This window comes from Lissotriton vulgaris, chromosome 7, assembly GCF_964263255.1.
Source record: "Lissotriton vulgaris chromosome 7, aLisVul1.2, whole genome shotgun sequence".
Taxonomy (NCBI): Eukaryota; Metazoa; Chordata; class Amphibia; order Caudata; family Salamandridae; genus Lissotriton; species Lissotriton vulgaris.
This window is the reverse complement of record NC_141695.1, coordinates 520,041,938-520,061,416: the sequence shown is the minus strand read 5'-3', so window position 1 is coordinate 520,061,416 and position 19,479 is coordinate 520,041,938. Positions and strand designations below refer to the sequence as shown.

General features: G+C 45.7%; 1 protein-coding gene across 3 annotated transcripts in view; it reads right to left on the bottom strand.

The window, feature by feature from the left end:
- Window positions 1-19,479, bottom strand: part of TBCD (tubulin folding cofactor D) — a 2,218,561-nt gene that overhangs the window by 1,616,595 nt on the left and 582,487 nt on the right. For all 3 annotated transcript variants that reach the window (XM_086930600.1, XM_086930601.1, XM_086930602.1), the window contains one exon: window positions 2,545-2,639. In XM_086930600.1, coding sequence (XP_086786726.1) covers window positions 2,545-2,639 — 95 coding nt within the window. The remainder of the gene's footprint in view (window positions 1-2,544; window positions 2,640-19,479) is intronic.

Genomic DNA, 19,479 nt, shown 5'->3' with positions numbered 1-19,479 from the left:
TGAGGGTGAGGGGTTGAGGGTGAGTGAGGGTGAGGGTGAGGGTGAGGGTGGGTGAGTGAGGGTGAGGGGTTGAGGGTGAGTGAGGGTGAGTGAGGGTGAGGGGTTGAGGGTGAGTGAGGGTGAGGGGTTGAGGGTGAGTGAGGGTGAGGGGTTGAGGGTGAGTGAGGGTGAGGGGTTGAGGGTGAGTGAGGATGAGTGAGAGTGAGGGTGAGTGAGGGGTTGAGGGTGAGGGGTTGAGGGTGAGTGAGGGTGAGGGGTTGAGGGTGAGTGAGGGTGAGGGGTTGAGGGTGAGTGAGGGTGAGGGGTTGAGGGTGAGTGAGGGTGAGGGTGAGTGAGGGTGAGGGTGAGTGAGGGTGAGGGGTTGAGGGTGAGTGAGGGTGAGTGAGGGTGAGTGAGGGTGAGGGTGAGTGAGGGTGAGGGTGAGTGAGGGTGAGGGGTTGAGGGTGAGTGAGGGTGAGTGAGGGTGAGGGTGAGTGAGGGTGAGGGTGAGGGGTTGAGGGTGAGTGAGGGTGAGAGGGTGAGTGAGGGTGAGGGTGAGTGAGGGTGAGTGAGGGTGAGGGGTTGAGGGTGAGTGAGGGTGAGGGGTTGAGGGTGAGTGAGGGTGAGGGTGGGTGAGGGTGGGTGAGGGTGAGTGAGGGTGAGGGGTTGAGGGTGAGTGAGGGTGAGGGTGAGTGAGGGTGAGGGGTTGAGGGTGAGGGGTTGAGGGTGAGGGGTTGAGGGTGAGTGAGGGTGAGTGAGGGTGAGGGGTTGAGGGTGAGTGAGGGTGAGGGGTTGAGGGTGAGTGAGGGTGAGGGGTTGAGGGTGAGTGAGGGTGAGGGGTTGAGGGTGAGTGAGGATGAGTGAGAGTGAGGGTGAGTGAGGGTTTGAGGGTGAGGGGTTGAGGGTGAGTGAGGGTGAGGGGTTGAGGGTGGGTGAGGGGTTGAGGGTGAGTGAGGGTGAGGGCATGCATGGCTCCCTCGGAAGCGCTCCAAAAGAACCTCGCGTCACAGAAAACCATATAAACTTCCACATACCTCGACAGTAAAAATAATTGCCGGAGACGGAGACAGGCCGGGGGCGAGTCCAGGAAACAAGTTGTGAGACCGAAAAGATGACCGTTTTCAGAGAAATAGAGGGCGTGCCTTCAAAGGGAAGGTTGTGGATTCACAAACACGGCTCACAGGTTGTGGGGGAAAGAGACGGAATTCAAGGGGCGTGGCCCACTTGTTTTCTGAGGGAAATGGGGTTTCAATTGGATCCCCGGAGTCTGATAAGTTGTGTTGATTTGTCTTGTGGCCAGGAACTGGAGCTGACGTCTTAGGAATGATGACACTGTTTGTTGCACAAGGCAAAACGTGCGGAACTGTGTGATCTCGGAAGAGCCAGTTAACGTCTTTTGTGAAGAAATTGTTGTGGTTCAGCGTAGCGTGCAGCGGGGATTACGCCTCGTCACATGAGTGCGCAGCGTGGCTAATGAGAAGGGATCGGGCTGGCTTCTGTTTTGAAAACAAAACCGAGCCCAGCACAAGGCATGCGGAATGGCACGGCCGGTGCGTCCTTGTCTGCTTTAAAAGTACAAATGAGTTCACGCTTGCGCTTGGAATGCGATAAGAGGGGGCGGAGCGGGGAGAGGGAACAGACGGAGGGAAGGCCAGATAAGGGGAGGGGAGAGGAGAAATGCGACACGGCGGGCAGGGGAGGGGGCGGAGCGGGGAGAGGGAACAGACGAAGGGAAGACAGATAAGGGGAGGGGGGAGGAGAAATGCGACACGGCGGGCAGGGGAGGGGGCGAGGGGGGAGGAGAAATGCGACGTGCGGATGAGGGAACTGATGTGCACGCGCTTTTAAGCTCAATGCGCATGCGCATTGAGCTTAAAAGTCACGGGCACTGCAAGGAATCGCCACGATTCCTTGCAAGTTGGACAAAGAGTGGATAAGCCCCCATAGTCTCGCTTGCTCGATGCGCATGCGCATCGCATCGACAGGCGAGACCTAAAAATCTAATCCAGTTAAGTTAGAAGCATAACTTCAATTTATCAATGCTCAAAAGGGTTGGTAAGATTTAGGCTATCTGGCTGTCTACCTGGGTAGTTAAGATAATGTTGCACGCCACCTTGCACAACCAAACTTCTGAATGGTTGGTAATATACTTATCAGAGCACTCAACTGTATAACGTAGCATAAAGCAGCCTTTCCATGCAGCTAAGACTTACCTAGTTTTACTAGCATTTGCCTCTGATCCAAGACGACCAGCGGTAGAACTTTGATTAGGTTTGCGTGCGAGTAGAGATTGATTGTAAATAACTGTAGTAAGGCCTGCCATCTACACAACAGGTTCACTAGGCTCAAACTCTATTCCTTTAAGAGCTTCAGACTACAAAATGAACAAGAGGGATTCAGATTCGGTCTGTTAGCAGATCAATCAGCTGCATGACGAGCTCACAGTCAATCAAATAAATAGATACAGAGCAAACATTGCTTAAAATGTTATCGAATATGATCCTAAAAAGCAATAACCAAGAACAATTTCAGAAAAAAGACTTCTACTTTACGTTAGAAGGCTACCTTTCTCAAGTCGGGAGGGCAGCAGCAGTCCCCTCCGGCCCAGTTCCGCCAGGGCGAGACAGCCACCATGCCATGCATTCTCAGTCTCCTGAAAACTATAAACAGATGGCAGGTTAACCATAGTAATGATACAGCAGGTTCCAAAATTCATAGCACAGCAGACTCTTAAAAGAATACTTTGCTTAATCCTCACAGTCTAGTAGAAGAAAAACCAAGCATTGCAAATCCAACAGTTGAGACTTTAATATGCTAACACAATCAAACAGCATGTCAACAGGTCATGCATTAGTACAATGAACCAGGCCGCTTGGCTTTGCCAATTGTACTGCTGCATGTACAAAGGGTGGATTACCTACAGATGTTATCTTAACATGCAGACTTATCTCAGGTAAGTCACCCACTGTGTGAATTATTCTATTTCCAAAACGTGATTGCAATACGACAGAGTTAGAGAGTGGACAGTATGGCTTCCAGAAGCATCACAATAAAACTGTCCTTTTGGTTCTCATGTTCCGCTAACGACACCGACAGTCGTCCTGCAAACAAAGGTGAAAATATTTCACTCAGGCAACAGAACTGTGCTTTGTAGATGGTATCTTTAAGCGATGTAGCTTGCACCTTCAGCAAAATAAAATGCAGACTACCGACTCCATGATCTACAGCAGGGGTCGACAAACTTTTCTACATTAAGAGCTACCTGAGTTCAGGGAAAATCTTCCCAAGCTACTAATATTAATGTTCAAATTGAGACCACATCAAACAAGAGAACATTAATGGCCACCATATTCGTGATTTATAGATTCAGTGCATCAGGCAGTATTTCCAGCAGTAATTTGAAAATGTTTTGTCAATTTCAAAGGGTTCTCCATGGGTAATACATAACCCAGTGCCGCTGACACCAAGGTTATGGTATTAGTAATAAGTCTGCCGATTGCCACATGATTGATCAGTCAAATGTCAGCTTTGAATATATTTTGGAAATTGAACCATTTTTCTCCCAAGGTCAGCATATGAGTTCTGAAAATGCACACATTTTCGCCTTTAATACACACTCTTAACTTCATTCTACAGAAAACAATTCAGCCAAGCAAAAGCTTCTAATTTACTAGGTTGGGCTGCACACTGGGAAGTACGTACAGGTAGTATTTGGGAGCAACAACACCCCAACACACCTGTGAAAAGAGGCAGGGATGAGGCGACACACCAAATGAATGGGAAAGATGTAAAAGTCACAACTGCAACTCCACAAGCGTCTGGTCCATGCGGTCTGTTCTGGCATGTAATAGTCCCTATTACAAGGCACGTACCTCTAGCTACCAAAGGCATCTAAAAGGAAGGCTGACGAAAGAAAGGATCCCACACCAATATACAAATGAGGGCTGTTGTGGCAAATATAACCATGCAGCCAGCAGCGAAACGTGGTGAGATGTGAACATCTACCAATGAAAATGTATCTTTAAAACATTATCACTGAAGGCTGGTACAGAATTCAGGGCGTCAAGTCATTTTAAGGTAAATGATAAACTCATCAAAATCCCTTATGTCCGTGACTGCGAAGACATCCGGCCTGTGCATGAACAGAGATGTTCACCTTTGCTGCTAAACAGAGAGAGAAGTACAGCAGGACGTTACGGAAGCTAGCTGCTTCTTCACCTTGGTGCTGGTTATCAGTCACCAAGGAAGACTTTTGAGATACGTTAGTCTGGGAAAGGGGGACACAAAGTACTTAAGCCTGAATGTTTCAGTTTATTCAAGTTCAGATAAATCTGCAGCTTTGTGAAGTTTCTGCCAAACATTCACGAGATTGTTGACATTTAGCGCAACCACTGAAATGGGTGGACATTTGCCCAAAAATCAGGAGCAGAGCTTAATTTGAGCCAGTGGTTGTAGGTGGAGCCCACCGGCACTCATTGTTATGGAGCAGCACTTATTTTTCCATATCAGACATTGCCCCAGAGCAAAAGTGAAAACACAAAGAGGAAGGGACGAGAAACAGAAATGGGAAAAGGAGGGGAAAAAGAAAATCGGAAAAAAAGTGACAAAGAAAGAAAAGAGGCGTGAAATAGAACTTGAAAGAGTGTTTGATCGTGTATGAAAGAGTCATGAGGGGGTATCAAGTCTACACAACCTTGGTACTTGACACCCTTATTTACAAAGTAAGTACTGATCAGGTCAAAGGTTATCTCATACAGTTCTTCCAAACGCTGTATACTGTTGGGAGAAGGTGAGAACTGAATGGAGGTATACAGGTGACACTGGCTGTATTTTAAAGAAAGGACTGAGCCAATGCAAACCTTGGGTTTGATGGGAATCTTGGTAAGGCAATTGCCTGAAATAGAAAGATCTACCATGTTAACGGTCAAAGAAAGTTCTGGTTTCAGTTCTTTTAAAAAATGTTAGTGCCTCTGTGCTTTGAGAGGGATTACAATAAGGGGGTCAACCCGGTAGTCGTAGGGACCTGGGTAATCTATACTACTATTATAAAGAGAGAACACAAACCTTTTGGCAAGGTAAACTCGGGAACTACAGCGCCAATCCACACACCCAATACATTGTTGTAATCCTCAGGGTGTGCAGATGGACATAGGCTATAGAAAATTAAAAAAAACGTAAATTAAAAAATATAACTTAAAAAAAAAAGTAGTGCCCTGAAAGTAGCGCTGGCCGCGACTCTGCGTTGGCCACGATGTAGCGCTGGCCGCAACGCACGTGATGACGAGAAGGAGCAGCGGTGAAGTGAGGAGCGCGGGAAGGAGCGGCAGCTCAGGTGCGTCATAACGAGGAGGAGCGGCGGTGAAGTGAGGAGCACGGGGAGGAGCGGCGGCTCAGGTAAGGCTCTGGGACACGGGAAATGTCGGGGCGGGAGGGAGCTGGTGCGGGAGGTTGGCCCTGAACAAATGCGGCTGAGGTAAGGCTCAGGCTCTGGGGGCAGCATTTTAGGCTTGCGTGCACTCCCACCCCGGCCCTCGCCCGCCACGACATTGTCCGGGACACAGACAATGTTGTGGCGAGCGGGGGCCGGGGCGGGAGTGCACACAACCCTGAAATGCTTCCCCCAGCCCCCTTGTACCCCGGGCAACGCTGGGGCGGGCTGCTAGTTATATGATATAGAGAGAGTGGTCCCTGACCAGTTGTGAGTAATTCAAAATGATAAGGTAAATATTTATTGACAATTATATTCGTAGATCACTATTGTTTATTCAAATAGTGTCGACACGTTAAACACTGTATTTTTTCATTTTTAGTTATAAATACATACAAATAATTCACATCTTAACAGTGCCCACTGTACAGGGAAGGGGGAAGGGGGAAGGTAGTGCAGTGATCAGGAATGGTGTGGGTAGGTGAAGTGACAATTCAATCGTAAATTGCTTTAAACAATTGAAGATGGCTTCACAGGGGAGCCTTGCCGGAATTAATCCATAGTTAAGTACAACATTTTTAGTGTAACATCATAAATAACAGGTGTACAAGGTCACACTCTGATTATGTGTAATAGTTGATAGTCGACGTTTCGACCCTCGTAGTAGGGATGGTACCCCTTACAAGGCGGGTCTTACTCAGGACAGTGAAAGGGGATGAATAACGGATGATTTAAAAAACGGATGATTTAAAAAAAAAAACGCTGACATGCGGATAGGGTCACTGAAAAATCACACCACATGCTCGCGATTTACCTTGGTACTACTCAAATGTGTCCTAAATGCAGTAATCGGGAATTCATTGGTGTGTGGATGGTCCCGTTAGATTAATTCGGCTCTTTGGATATAGCTTGTAGTTTAGCAGACAATCTAGAAAAAGATAATGTAGACTCGCGGTAGGATAACGTATTTAATTAAATGTAAATAAGGTCGCACCCAGAAATTTTGGTGGCGCCAGCTCGTACCTGTGTAATTGTTGCGTACCGTTCTAGTCACAGGTCCTAGTAACTTGCCAACTCGGTCGCTGAAATTAAATATTTATTTACGATATTTTATTGCGCATACAAATACCCGAAGGTGTCTCGGCGCATGTGGAGGCCAGAGGGACCGAACAGCAAGCTCACTGGTTGAACAACCATGTCTTTAGGAGCCTACGGAAGCTCATCAGATTGGGGGCAGTTTTGATAGTGAGTGGCAAAAGGTTCCAAAGCTTGGGCGCAGCAACCAGGAAACGTCTGTCTCCCCAGGTTGCTGTTCTTGTGCGAGGTACCGGCAGGAGGCAGGTGTTGGCAGATCTCAGCTGCCTTTTAGGGGTGTACAACTGAAATGCTTCGGTCAGAAACTTGGGTCCAACGCCATGCACTGCCTTATAGGCAATGCAGAGGGCCTTGAATTTAATGCGGCCCTCTACTCTTAGCCAATGCAGATGACGAATGGCGGGAGTAGTAGGCTGGCGGCGGGGGATGTCAAGAAGAATTCTAGCAGCCGCATTCTGTATGGACTGCAACTTGGATAAAACGAGTTTCTGAGAGTTAAGAAAGAGGGCATTCCCGTAGTCAATTTTAGAAAACACTAGGGTAGAGACCAGGGTCTTCCCAGCTGAGGTAGGGAGGTAAGGCAGCAATATCCTAATTTTCTTTAAAATAAAGAACGCAGATGACACAACCTTGTTGACGTGAAGGTTAAATGACAGCTTGCTGTCAAAAAATAACTCACACCAGGTTTCTAGCCTTTTCAACTGGGACAGGTGGAGAGCCCAGCTGGTTGGGCCACTAGATGGAGGACCATTCCGGGGAGAGTTTGCCGAAGGTCATGACCTCGGTTTTGTCTGAGTTAAGCCTCAGACAATTGGAGGACATCCAGGTACTGACAGCGAGCATGGCCCTTTGGAAATTAGCTGCCACCACTGGGCCGTCCTTATGGATCGCCAAAACCAGTTGGGTGTCGTCTGCGTAAGATGTAAGTTGCAACCCATGGGCCTTTATTACCCTCGCTAAGTCCGCTACATAGATATTAAATAGCGTAGGACTTAGCGAGGAGCCCTGTGGGACTCCACATGGGAGTGCAGAGACAGGAGAGTAGAAATTACCCAACTTCACTGTCTGGGTGAGGTTGGCCAGAAAGGATGAAATAAGATCTCTAGCCATGCCGTTTATCCCCAGGGCTGTGACACGGTCGACCAGAATAGCATGGTCGACGGTGTCAAAGGCTGCGGACAGGTCCAAAAGAATCAGAACGGCCACACCTCCCTGGTCCATAATGGCTCTGATCTCATCTGAGGGCTTTATTAAAGCGGTCTCGGTTCCATGCCCTTTCCTGAAGCCAAACTGCGTTTCGTCGAGAAGTTGGTGAGTATCGACGAACTCTGAGAGTTGTTTATTCATCAGTGCTTCGCATATTTTGGCGGGAAAGGGGAGACACGCAATAGGTCTATAGCTGGCCAGAGCTGTGGGATCCAGGGAGGGTTTTTTCAGAAGAGGTTTAATCACTGCCTTCTTCCACGGGGCAGGATAGTGACCAGTTTGAAATGCGGTGTTACAAATTTCCATAAGTGGGCGAGAGATCACCTCACTTAGTTTGGCCATCACTGAAGGGGGACAGGGGTCCAAGGGGGAGCCAGACTTGATAGTAGAAACGAGTCTGCTAATTTGATCTTGCGTGATGGGGACAAAGCAGGAGAAGGAATCATGGTCAGTGACTAGTTCTTCCCCACTGCAGACTCTGGATCTTGTCCCTACATCCCCTGCAAAGGATGAGTAGATATCTGACACCTTAGTGATGAAAAAGCTGGACAGAGCGTTGCAGAGAGACTGAGAGGGTTCAGCCCCGGGACCCGAAGAAGGGGTGGACAGGGTGGTGACCACTGAGAACAGTTCTCTGACAGAGTTCCTGGCATTCTCTATTTGAGCCGAGAAAAAGGTAGTTTTTCGAGCAGTAATAGCCTTTTTGTATGTTGTCAGGGCATCTTTGTAGGATTGCTTGGCTATGGGGCAGTAAGATTTCCTCCAACGCCTTTCTAAGTTCCTACAGTGTTGTCGGTGGAGCCTGAGCTCTTCGGTGTACCAAACCGCCGACGGAGATATTCTGTTGGGTCGCATAAGCTTCTCCGGGGCCACCTGATCAGCAGTGTTCCGAATCCAGTCTTGGAAATCGGAGGCTGAGAGGGCAGGGTTGGCTCCTCCCGTGGGGGAGGATAGTGTCAGGATGTCTACCATCTGAGGGATATCTGCATTCTTCCAGGCACGGGTCCCTATCCTAGTACGTGGCCTGGAGGAGGAGGGTTAACAGGCCGAGTATGTATACCAAAGATAATGGCCCTGTGATCTGTCCACGTGAGGGGAAGAATATCTAATACAGAAATATGTGGGTTGTTGGTAAACAAACCATCTAGTGTGTGTCCCGCCTGGTGAGTAGTTCCCTTTACCAGTTGTTGAAGTCCTAAGGTTAGGAGATCAGCAGTGAGTTGAGTGGTGTCGTGGTTGCCCTGTTCTTCCAAAGGGAAGTTAAACTCTCCCAGTTTCATGTATTCCGTCGAGCATATGATGTGGTCATTAAGCTCAGAGAGTGTAGCAAGAAAGGAGTTTCGAGGTCCAGGAGGTCGATATAGCAGAATTCCTTTGAGGGCTTGTTTGCAATTAATATTGATAGCAAAAGTGGCTGCTTCACAATTGGTGGATTGTATGGGATCAAGAGTAGGAAAATATCTATCAGGCTCGATACGGCAAAGGGCTAGATAGGCTGGATAGAAAGGTATATGGCATAGGGCCCTCTTACCTATGCTGACGGGTCAGGCATCCTCGTCCCTGGCATCCTGCACCTCCTTCGTTGTTGTCGGAAGTGTGGAGCTCGCGTTGTGAGGAGGGTAAAGTCACTGCCGCATCACGTGACCGCGAGAGAAATAGAAATAGAGGAAAGCCTCCACTGTTTAACGTGGTTGCTAGCCTCCACTGCTTAACGTGGTTACTAGGACGTGTGATGCGGCGTTCTGGTAAATGTAAACCCGAAGGGAAGATAAAATTGGTCAGACTTATAATACGATATTGGTTTAGGGAGAGCTACGTACTATGTTGAATGTTGCCATATTTATCGGAACGGATCGGTGGGGTCATATACTAACCGTGGTTATCTAAACAAGTTTGCACTTTAATCTTGGATGGTAACGGTGGTACGATAACAGTTATTTCTAATGTGGGTAAGATTCATTGTCCCAACAGGAATCTTAGATTATGGATGGTAGGGGCCACATGGTTTACCCACCTAAACCCTTGGATATTAGCTACATATCTATTCTTATCAGGAATGTGAAGGGTGATAAATAGATCGTTCCCTGCATTTGTACCTAAAGTTGAACTAGTTGTCTTATTGGAAACTTGTATTTATATTTAATTGAGCCAAATACTCCGCATATGTATATGGTTAGGAGACATCATTCCGTCCCCAGACCAAGGGAAAGACATTAGCTTCATGAACACGCGGTTACAGTCTGTATACATTACTTCCATGTCGAGTGCATCGTTAGATCTTGTGCGCGACCACGTAATTGCCATCACAGGGTATTAAGGCAGTCTGGAACGCAATATACAGTATATCTTATACTTTATATATTTGTACATCTCTACTACAGTCAAGACATTTTCATGATTAGACAATGTGTTCTTCCCCATACTAATCTAGAGTGTGATCATAATAACGTACTACTTCTTATCAGCAACCACGTAACTACCTAACATGGTGTTATAGTGGTGCATACAGAGGTTGGAGGTGTACTTTTTTATGAAGGTTGGAAAAATGGAGTCTACATGGGAGCTCCACTTCGGACAACAACGACGGAGGTGCAGGATGCCGGGGACGAGGATGCCTGACCCGTCAGCATAGGTAAGAGGGCCCTATGCCATATACCTTTCTATCCAGCCTATCTAGCCCTTTGTCGTATCGAGCATGATAGATACTTTCCTATTTAATTTCAGCGACCGAGTTGGCAAGTTACTAGGACCCGTGCCTAGAACGGTACGCAACAATTACACCGGTACGAGCTGGCGCCACCAAAATTTCTGGGTGCGACCTTATTTAAATTTAATTAAATACGTTATCCTACCGCGAGTCTACATTATCTTTTTCTAGATTGTCTGCTAAACTACAAGCTATATCCAAAGAGCTGAATTAATCTAACGGGACCATCCACAAACCAATGAATTCCCGATTACTGCATTTAGGACACATTTGAGTAGTACCAAGGTAAATCGCGAGCATGTGTTGTGATTTTTCAGTGACCCTATCCGCATGTCAGCGTTTTTTTTTTTAATTATCTGTTTTTTAAATCATCCGTTATTCATCCCCTTAGGAATGCGTTTGCTAATGAAATAAACCGTCCCAATGAAGGACATTACTACATGGAATTGCTCATGATCGCACTGAGGACACTGTTGTGTATTGACAAGGTAATTTCCGAGCCATTGGCGATTAATAGTGATTCAATCCACACCACTGTGGTATCTAAATCATCCGGTTATCCATCCCCTTAGGAATGCGTAAGCATGTGAAGTAATACGTCCAATTGCAGAGCACTAATGGAAGTTATACACAAGGTAACCTTTTACTATCTGGCATTGTGTGCGAGTAAGATGTTGGCATGTTTAATGTAAATCTAGGTCAGTTTGATTGTGCGACCACCGTCAAGCATCTGACAATAATACCTTAAACATATTATTAATTGACCTCAATAGCAAGGCATCCCCCCAGTGTTAGAGAATTCTCCCATGACGTACCATGTATGAAGCATTGTTGTCGAGATCAACCCATATGACCCCTCTAATGTCTTTAATCATCTGACATTTTGGAGATACATGGTGCAACCCTCAACAAACTACTTAATTTCTGCTCCAGGAGCACTTATAGACAGAAACTAGCCTGGTACCTTGACCTATGGTCCATTTGGATCTAGTATAGGTTCTATCAAGGTATGACGCCAATTAATGTACCCCTGTGTAAATATTTTTCATTAAGTGATAATTTAGTAACCTATTTTAAATGTCCTTTTCCCCATAGGAACTTACCTCACCCCCCCTTTCACTGTCCTGAGGAAGACCCGCCTTGTAAGGGGTACCATCCCTACTACGAGGGTCGAAACGTCGACTATCAACTATTACACATAATCAGAGTGTGACCTTGTACACCTGTTATTTATGATGTTACACTAAAAATGTTGTACTTAACTGTGGATTAATTCCGGCAAGGCTCCCCTGTGAAGCCATCTTCAATTGTTTAAAGCAATTTACGATTGAATTGTCACTTCACCTACCCACACCATTCCTGATCACTGCACTACCTTCCCCCTTCCCTGTACAGTGGGCACTGTTAAGATGTGAATTATTTGTATGTATTTATAACTAAAAATGAAAAAATACAGTGTTTAACGTATCGACACTATTTGAATAAACAATAGTGATCTACGAATATAATTGTCAATGAATATTTACCGTATCATTTTGAATTACTCACAACTGGTCAGGGACCACTCTATCTGTGCTTTGAGAGGGCAGGTAAATGGTTAAATGGCAAGCCGTTTGTAAAAACATTTAAATTCTGTTGTTACAGTATATTTCAGGGTACAGATAGCACTGCAAATGCTGATGTTCTGTGGGTCTCTGGAATGCCTTTTAATTAGACTGATGGCTACTGCATGCCTACTTTCATTTATTTTATTTTAGGTGTTTTATAGAGCATTAGCATGCTGCCTTCAGGTCCTTTGCAGCCCTTAAAACGTAATTTGTAGCAGATAGAGGCAGAGACACGTGATGGCGATACATCAAATTGAATAAAGGATGTCTCTAGTGTCCTTTGCTCCATTGACACAGTTGGAAGATAACATTTGGCCACTGTACTTTGTCAATGTGGATGGCTTTGTACAATTGCAAAGGGAGTGAGAAGAGGTCCCAAAGATATTTTCAAAAACACAAAAAGTGATAAGAGAAATTCTTGCAATAAGTCCAGCCGCTAGCAATCGCTCAGGTGGCGTTCCAACTCATCCTGCTTTTTGCCCACCATGCTACCTCAGTTTGGATCCAGCCATATGACAGTGGCATAACGAAAGTTGAGCCGCCCCCCCCCCCCCCTGCAAGGTACACAGAGGGCCCCCGATCAGGATTTAATCCGGAGCTATCAGGCCAGAGTACTGTATTGAGGGGGCCCCCTGCAGCTTGGGCCTCTCCCTTCACGGTAGGGGCTGCAGGGGCCTGTGTAACGCCCCTGCCATATGAAATCAATCTTACCCTGGTCCATTAGAAACAGCTCAATGGAACTGCCAGACCAGGTCCTACCTGAACTGGAATAAAAGCCGCCCAATAGCGGTTTTGCCCTATTTGAGGCTTGTCAGTAGATTGCAGCTTGGTTTGGTGCACCAGACGATTACCTGAACATAGGCTCTGAAACAGTTAGGACTGAAACTGGTCCCTCCTAAGCTGTGTACAGGGTTATCCAATCACCAATGATCAGATCCATGATTACTGCATTAACTCACCACTAGGCAGATTTCCCCTAACAACCAGGAAGTTCAATTTTCTGGGTTTAGAATCCCAGATCACTTTTGCGAGGGAGGGTTTTTTACAGGTTCTTAACAGTACTGGCATTCTGATTCAATTCTTAGTCCCTTTCAGTGAGAGCTGTTAAGAAACTAGGGTAATTGGCAGATTTATCACAGCATGCTTGATATTCTGCAACACAGTAAATGAACTGAGATTCAAGTAAGGATTTCTGCAGATTGTGGGGGACTTGCAATCTTTACCCCGTAGAAAAGCCTGGTCTATTGATTTACAGCACTTTTTGCACCAGAGCACAGCACTGCGTAATCCTTAATTAAAATGATTTGGCTGCATCTTGGTCCTGAATGGTACCATTACTTTTTAAAACGGAGTTTGATACTAACTGCCCTACCTATCTGGGAATATATACCTATTATTTTTTTAAATGAATAGCTCTGATGGACATCTAGACTTTGGGAGAAGGAGGACATTGGCGGGGTGGCGGAGGACATTGTCTCTGCCATTTCAACAGTACTCCACATGCCAAATTTAGAGATGACTGCCGGCCCAGCAGTCATCTCTGAACAGTGAAAGGAAGCATTGTTAAAGCGTTTCCTTTGAGTGTACCAAAAGTTTGGAGGACGTATTCCATTGGTTTTAACAGCCATACACCAAACTTGTAAGAATAAATTCTGTGTTTCAAAAATAAATTCTCAATGCGGAAGATTGGTGTTATGGACTGGGAGCTGCACAGGAATTACAGGAGTTGCAAAGTTCACACCAGCATAACCACCCGAATGCCACAATTCTGAAGAGGATGTGGGTACGAGGTGACAAACTCTGACAATAATCCTCAGATCTACCACAAAAAGAGAGAACTACCATCACAACACAATCTTTCCAAGGGTAAATGATATATCAGAATGGAGAGAGAAACACGGAGCTCTTGACTTGTCTCTAACAGGCCTCATCCTCTGGTAACAGGCAATGTCTCTCCATAACGGACTTGTGTGGTGGCTTGTCTATAAGAAATACATAAAGGCAATCTTTGTGAATATGGGGATTGATCATACATACTAAGCAATTCCCTGCCCAGTATTTAATTCTTATACAATGCTACGATGAAGATAGCCCATAACGATCCCAGGAGGCTTGGGTACACCAAGACCCCAAAGTCCAAAAACTGCCAAGAGTCTGGAGTCAAATTCTGATGAGAATTTTTAGTAGGCAAACACAAATAACACAGCTGAGGGTTGTCAGGATTACATCTATGGACACACTGGGAAAGAGACATAGGTGCACGTCTGTTTCGGTCCAAGAGATCCACGGATGAGAGGGAAGGGTTGGAGGCTGTCGACTACCTGTTCTTGGTAGCTGGCTCATACAAAGAAGGGGAAGGACAGACAAATCCAGGTCAGAGCCAACAGTGGGAGCACAGCCCCACCAGGATGCTATAAAAACGCTACATACTAGAAAGATGGTGCCTGGTGACTTTAGAAATTATTGTATGGCGCTCCCTCTAGCTTAGTTGGTCCATCAATATAGAATTTGCCACAATTTACTTATGTTGCTCCCTTTCCCGGTTTGTGTTTACTGCCCCCCAGGTAGACTTACCTCCTGCTAAATTCCTGTGCTTCATTTTTCTTGGTCTCTTTGCCCCCTACCCTACCACTGCCTTGTCTGGCAATTCTCTTGGAGCTGCTGGGTCTCTGTGTGTTTTCTGTTGCCTTCAGGTTCAATACCGCCATGCCCACTAAAGTACCCAGTAATATGTCCCTTTGGATCCCTCATATATATATATATATATTAATTGTCAGTGTGACACTAGTTCATTTAGGGTCTTCAGTCCCGATTCGGAGGCCGCTTATTACAATGCTTTCCCGAAGAAGGAATCTCCTGTGAGGGGTCCTTGCTGGCATGGTGTGTTTTGCGTGCACTGTCCCTGCTCCTATTCCTTTTTCCCTGTTCTGGACTGAGCTGGTAGGTCGTGTTACCATTCCATCTCTCGGGCAGTCCTCAAAGGGAGATTGGAGGATTACTGTCAGAGTCAAGAGACTACCTCTACCTCACTACTAGTGAGGGGGCACATACAAGGAAGCTGCATGCACAGTAAGCGTTAACTGGTGCATTCCCGACAAATATACAGGGTTGAAAGAGGTAGGGGAAGGAAAAAGTCAGAGACCGCTTGAAGGGAAAAACTAAAAAGGTGAGGGAATCGAAGGGTAAGCCAACTAATGCCAGCGGGAACCATGCAGCCAAGAATGCTGACCCGCTACATTTTTCGGGTATGGACTCTTCTTATACTGCTCTGAAATGTTGCCCTCATGATCTTCCCTTTCTGGTTGGTCTGATGTTCCCCCTGTTCCGCAAAGTCCTCCTCTTAACTAAGGCTGAGACCGATGTTCAACGCTTTAAGTCTTCCAGCTACCCTGCTGTCTTTAAGCGAGTCTTAACTTTGCTAACTGTTTCTTCCAAATCTCAAACCTTCATTGTCAAAACATAACACAGACAGTGGGGGAGGCTGACTGCAACCACGGGGGTCTACCACTAGCCTTTAAACTTTGCAATTTGAGCATCAAGGAAGAAGAAGCTATCAAGGACAGATTGAAAAGGTGAAACCTGAGCCAGATCTGTGTAAAGCCGGGAAGAGTTTAGTACCTTCCGATCCGAAGTGCTTGACAAATTTGACCATGGAGTCCACAACACCAATAGGAAAGATAGCAAGGAAGTGAACCAAATGAGAAGGAGCTGGAGTCGCATACTCCTTGGTGCGGTGAGACTCTGGTTTGGGGGATACTTTCCAAAAGGATTGGAGGTATTGGGCGTCCATAGAGATGATTGTCATAGGAGCCACAACTTCTCAGTGCTTTTGCTTTTTCCTATTGCTCCTACAAGACTACTGATAAGCCTTAGCGATGGATGAGACCTGACAGGTGTTTCATCTTGTGCTGATGTTCTATACTTTGTGACTAGGTGGTGCTCGTTTTCTACTGCTGCCTGCAAACTGAGATTATGGCAGACAGCATATGGGAGGAGCAGTACCCGACTCTTCTTACAAATACCCATATGCAGGGCAAATGAATAAGTTATCCTTCGATATCTTCAACGTAGCAGGAGACACAGTCGACACACCCATTTGCAGATTCCATGCACAGAGTTTGGCTCAACTCAATAGTGCAATGCAGTCTGTGACTCAGATGAGAGTCTAGATCTCGAGGTCCTTTTTCTGCTGAGCCCTCGTTCACCTCCTTGGGCCTGACAAAATGGGAAGCTTCGACAGGTTAGCTGAGGAAAAATGTCTTGTAACCAGCTACTTTACCCTTTCCTGCGGTTAAATCACTCGTAACCACCTACTTTACCCTTCCCTAGGGTTGCATCAATTGTGTAGTTCCAGTGCCAGTGGCCTCCAAGGGAAGGTCTTGCTAACCCCATACCTCTGCTGACAGAAAGAATGCTTGATAGTGCACCAGGTAGCCCCTGTACTTACCTCCCTTTCCGGTGATTACATTCAATGCCACCAAGGTTTGGTGCACCCTCACTCTGAATTCAATCCAGCAAGTTCCAGAGGGACCTTTGACTGATGGCAACAGAGTGCAGGTGTGAACATAGTAACAAGAGGCAGAAGTTATTCTGATCAGCTTACACAAAAAGGCCAGAGGCTGTGCATAAGCAAAATCACTTACCGAAACATATTGCAATCCAAACAGGTCGGTCAAAATTAGAGAACTATCGAGGCAGCACATTCAATAAGGGACAGGGTAAGTCACTTATGGTGCAAAACTACATGCACAGCTCTGGCATGTAAAACTATTTTACATAACAGTTTTAAAAGTTTTTTGCCACAACTAGTTGCAGGGATACCTACAAGTTTATAATGATTTAGAGCCAGAACTAATGGACTAATAATAAGACTCCAGGCCTCCCCTTTCTTAGATTTGTGAATAACACACGCAATCAGACTGCAGCACGTTAAGGCATAGCAGCGCAACTTTTATGTCAAGAAACTGGAAACCCAAACAATATGGAGGCAGGGGCAGCCACCTTAAAGTCCCATGCAGGGGTTTAGTGGAATCTCAAAGAGCAGATACTGCTACAGGCGGAACCCGTACTATACAAACCTCCATGACAATCTAAAACACAAAAAAGCCACGTAAATGGAGTGTGTAATACTATATGAAAAAAAGCGACAGAGATTACAAATTAGGAAAGATCCCATGTTAACTCCTCATCTGATGCTTTGGCTAAACTGGAAGTTGTCTTGAAAGATCACATGCTAGGCTTCCTGTGCTTGCTTCTTTACCTCCTACGACCTTTTTTTCTTGCCCGATGCTGTGAAACCCTTTGGTAGGGCAGACAGCCTCGCCCAAATCTTGTTCGTGCTCTGCACGTTCTGACAGTCTTTCAAAGCCACCTCTTTACTTTAAACCTATTTCTTATTTCCTCATACAGCTTCTTCTACAGCAGCTGCCATGTACTTCGCACGCCTGCTGCTAATTAAATCTGCATGCCTGCGCCTCTCGTCCTTGTATGACTTTTAGCACACAGTATGTGACATAAACTTGATTTTCTTTTGGTGCCACGCAGGAACCAGAAATATCACTTAGGTGCCACCAGGCAACCCGTGTTTCTCCTCAGGCACCCCAATAGAATCTGAGAGTGCGGTCGGGTCCTCACATACAGCTTTGGCACCAACACCTAACCTGCCATACACGTCATATGGCATGGCACAACCAGAGATCCATCTTTGTCACAAGATACAGCTTTTAGTCCCCAAAGGTGTTTCTGAACAAAATGATAAAGAAAGGGAGAGCAGCAATGTCAGAGTAGAACAGAGAGCCCTGCCTGCCCTGCTGAACGTTTCTTAATAAAAACGACACCTCCGGGCTGTATTTTTCTGTTTGTGGAGCGTCTTGCAGGCGATATTTGCTTAGTTTATTAGCTGAAGCAGCACGCCGAGAGTCACTGCAGCGAGCTAATGATATTCATTTCAGGATGTGGCAGAAGGCTGACGAATAGCAGGCAGGGGGACAGACACCTTTCTTCGGTTAATAGGAGCGCTTTTGTGCCAAGAAACAGTAGCAAACACTCTCGGTAACGCCATTGTTGTCCTACAGTTTTGAACGTTCAGGCCCCCCCCCCCCCCCCCCCCCCCCCCAATGAGAATAAAAGAAGTGAATTTACATACAGACATCTGAACTGGCCGAACTGAGGGCATACAACTACATTCTGGCTACGTCCCGGGTGGGATCTACAGGTCGCAGGGCTGAGTTACTGCTGTATTTTTAGAGAGGATACCCTACCTCCCTCCCTCACTCCATTACTTTCTCGTGAAATAAGGAACACTTTGCTGGAGGTCCTGTAACCAGGAAACTCGGGACCGGTGCTAAGGGAAACCGACATGGAGCTTCGTCAGTTCGGTCACAGAGGGGGATAAAGAAAAGCAAAGCAATGCTGTCAAGCCACCAAGAACCCTAACAACTTTGCGAAAATAAAGATCTTTAAAAAATGACACAGGGGCTAGCTAGTTAAAATAAAAAAATGAAAAGCACGAAAGGTTGTTCATTAGTAGACGCATTCCTCGGAGGCATTCAGATAATAGTATAGAAACCCCAGTTATAGAACATATGGGTCATTAAAGTGCCACGGTTCATGGTGAAGGGTGGATACTGAAGACACCGACGCACAGTGATGCTCTATTTATTATTGACTGGAAGTATAACAAATATATTTTTAACACTGACTCTACTGTCAAAGAAACCATACACTGGGTCCACTAATGCACTTGGGACTCCTTGGAGCTTCCATTACTAAAAGGTACACATGAACTGGAACGACAACATTTTTAAGAAACAGAGCATTACTTATTAAGTTATACGAGAAGACAACTGAATTCCCAAGAAAAGCAAAAAATAGGTTTATTACAAGCATATGCGACAAAGAGAAATAGAAAAAAGAAAACATTCCACTATCTAAACCCGGAGGCACATGGTAGCAATAAAAATGTTTTTTTTAAAAATCCATTGCATATAACTTTAATATAACAGAATGGACAACTTTTAGCACACAAGTGCACTTAGAACAGGTAAGGAAACTATTTTGAGTTCTAATGCACATTACATGAATACATTCATCTTATCAGCCCAAAAAGGCACTCTTGGCTTGGAATTATTGTTATCTGCAGACAGTTTAAAACACAAGAATGACTTCAAAAAGTAAAATAGGATAAAGAATAGGAGAAAAGTATTGGCAAATTAAAGTATTGGCCTACTAGCACTGCCACTTAAGTACTTTTCTTTTTAGCCAGATGAGCACATGTGATTTGGAAAAAATGTCATCAATCAGTGGAAGAGAGCCAATGGCTTTAGTGGACTGACCCTTTGCTGTATACTTTGATGGGAAGGTGCAAAACGTACATTACAGCTGAACCAATCAATGGAAGAAGGGAGCTGACGAACAGCCTGACTACCTATGTATGCATGCATGTATTTACATCTGAA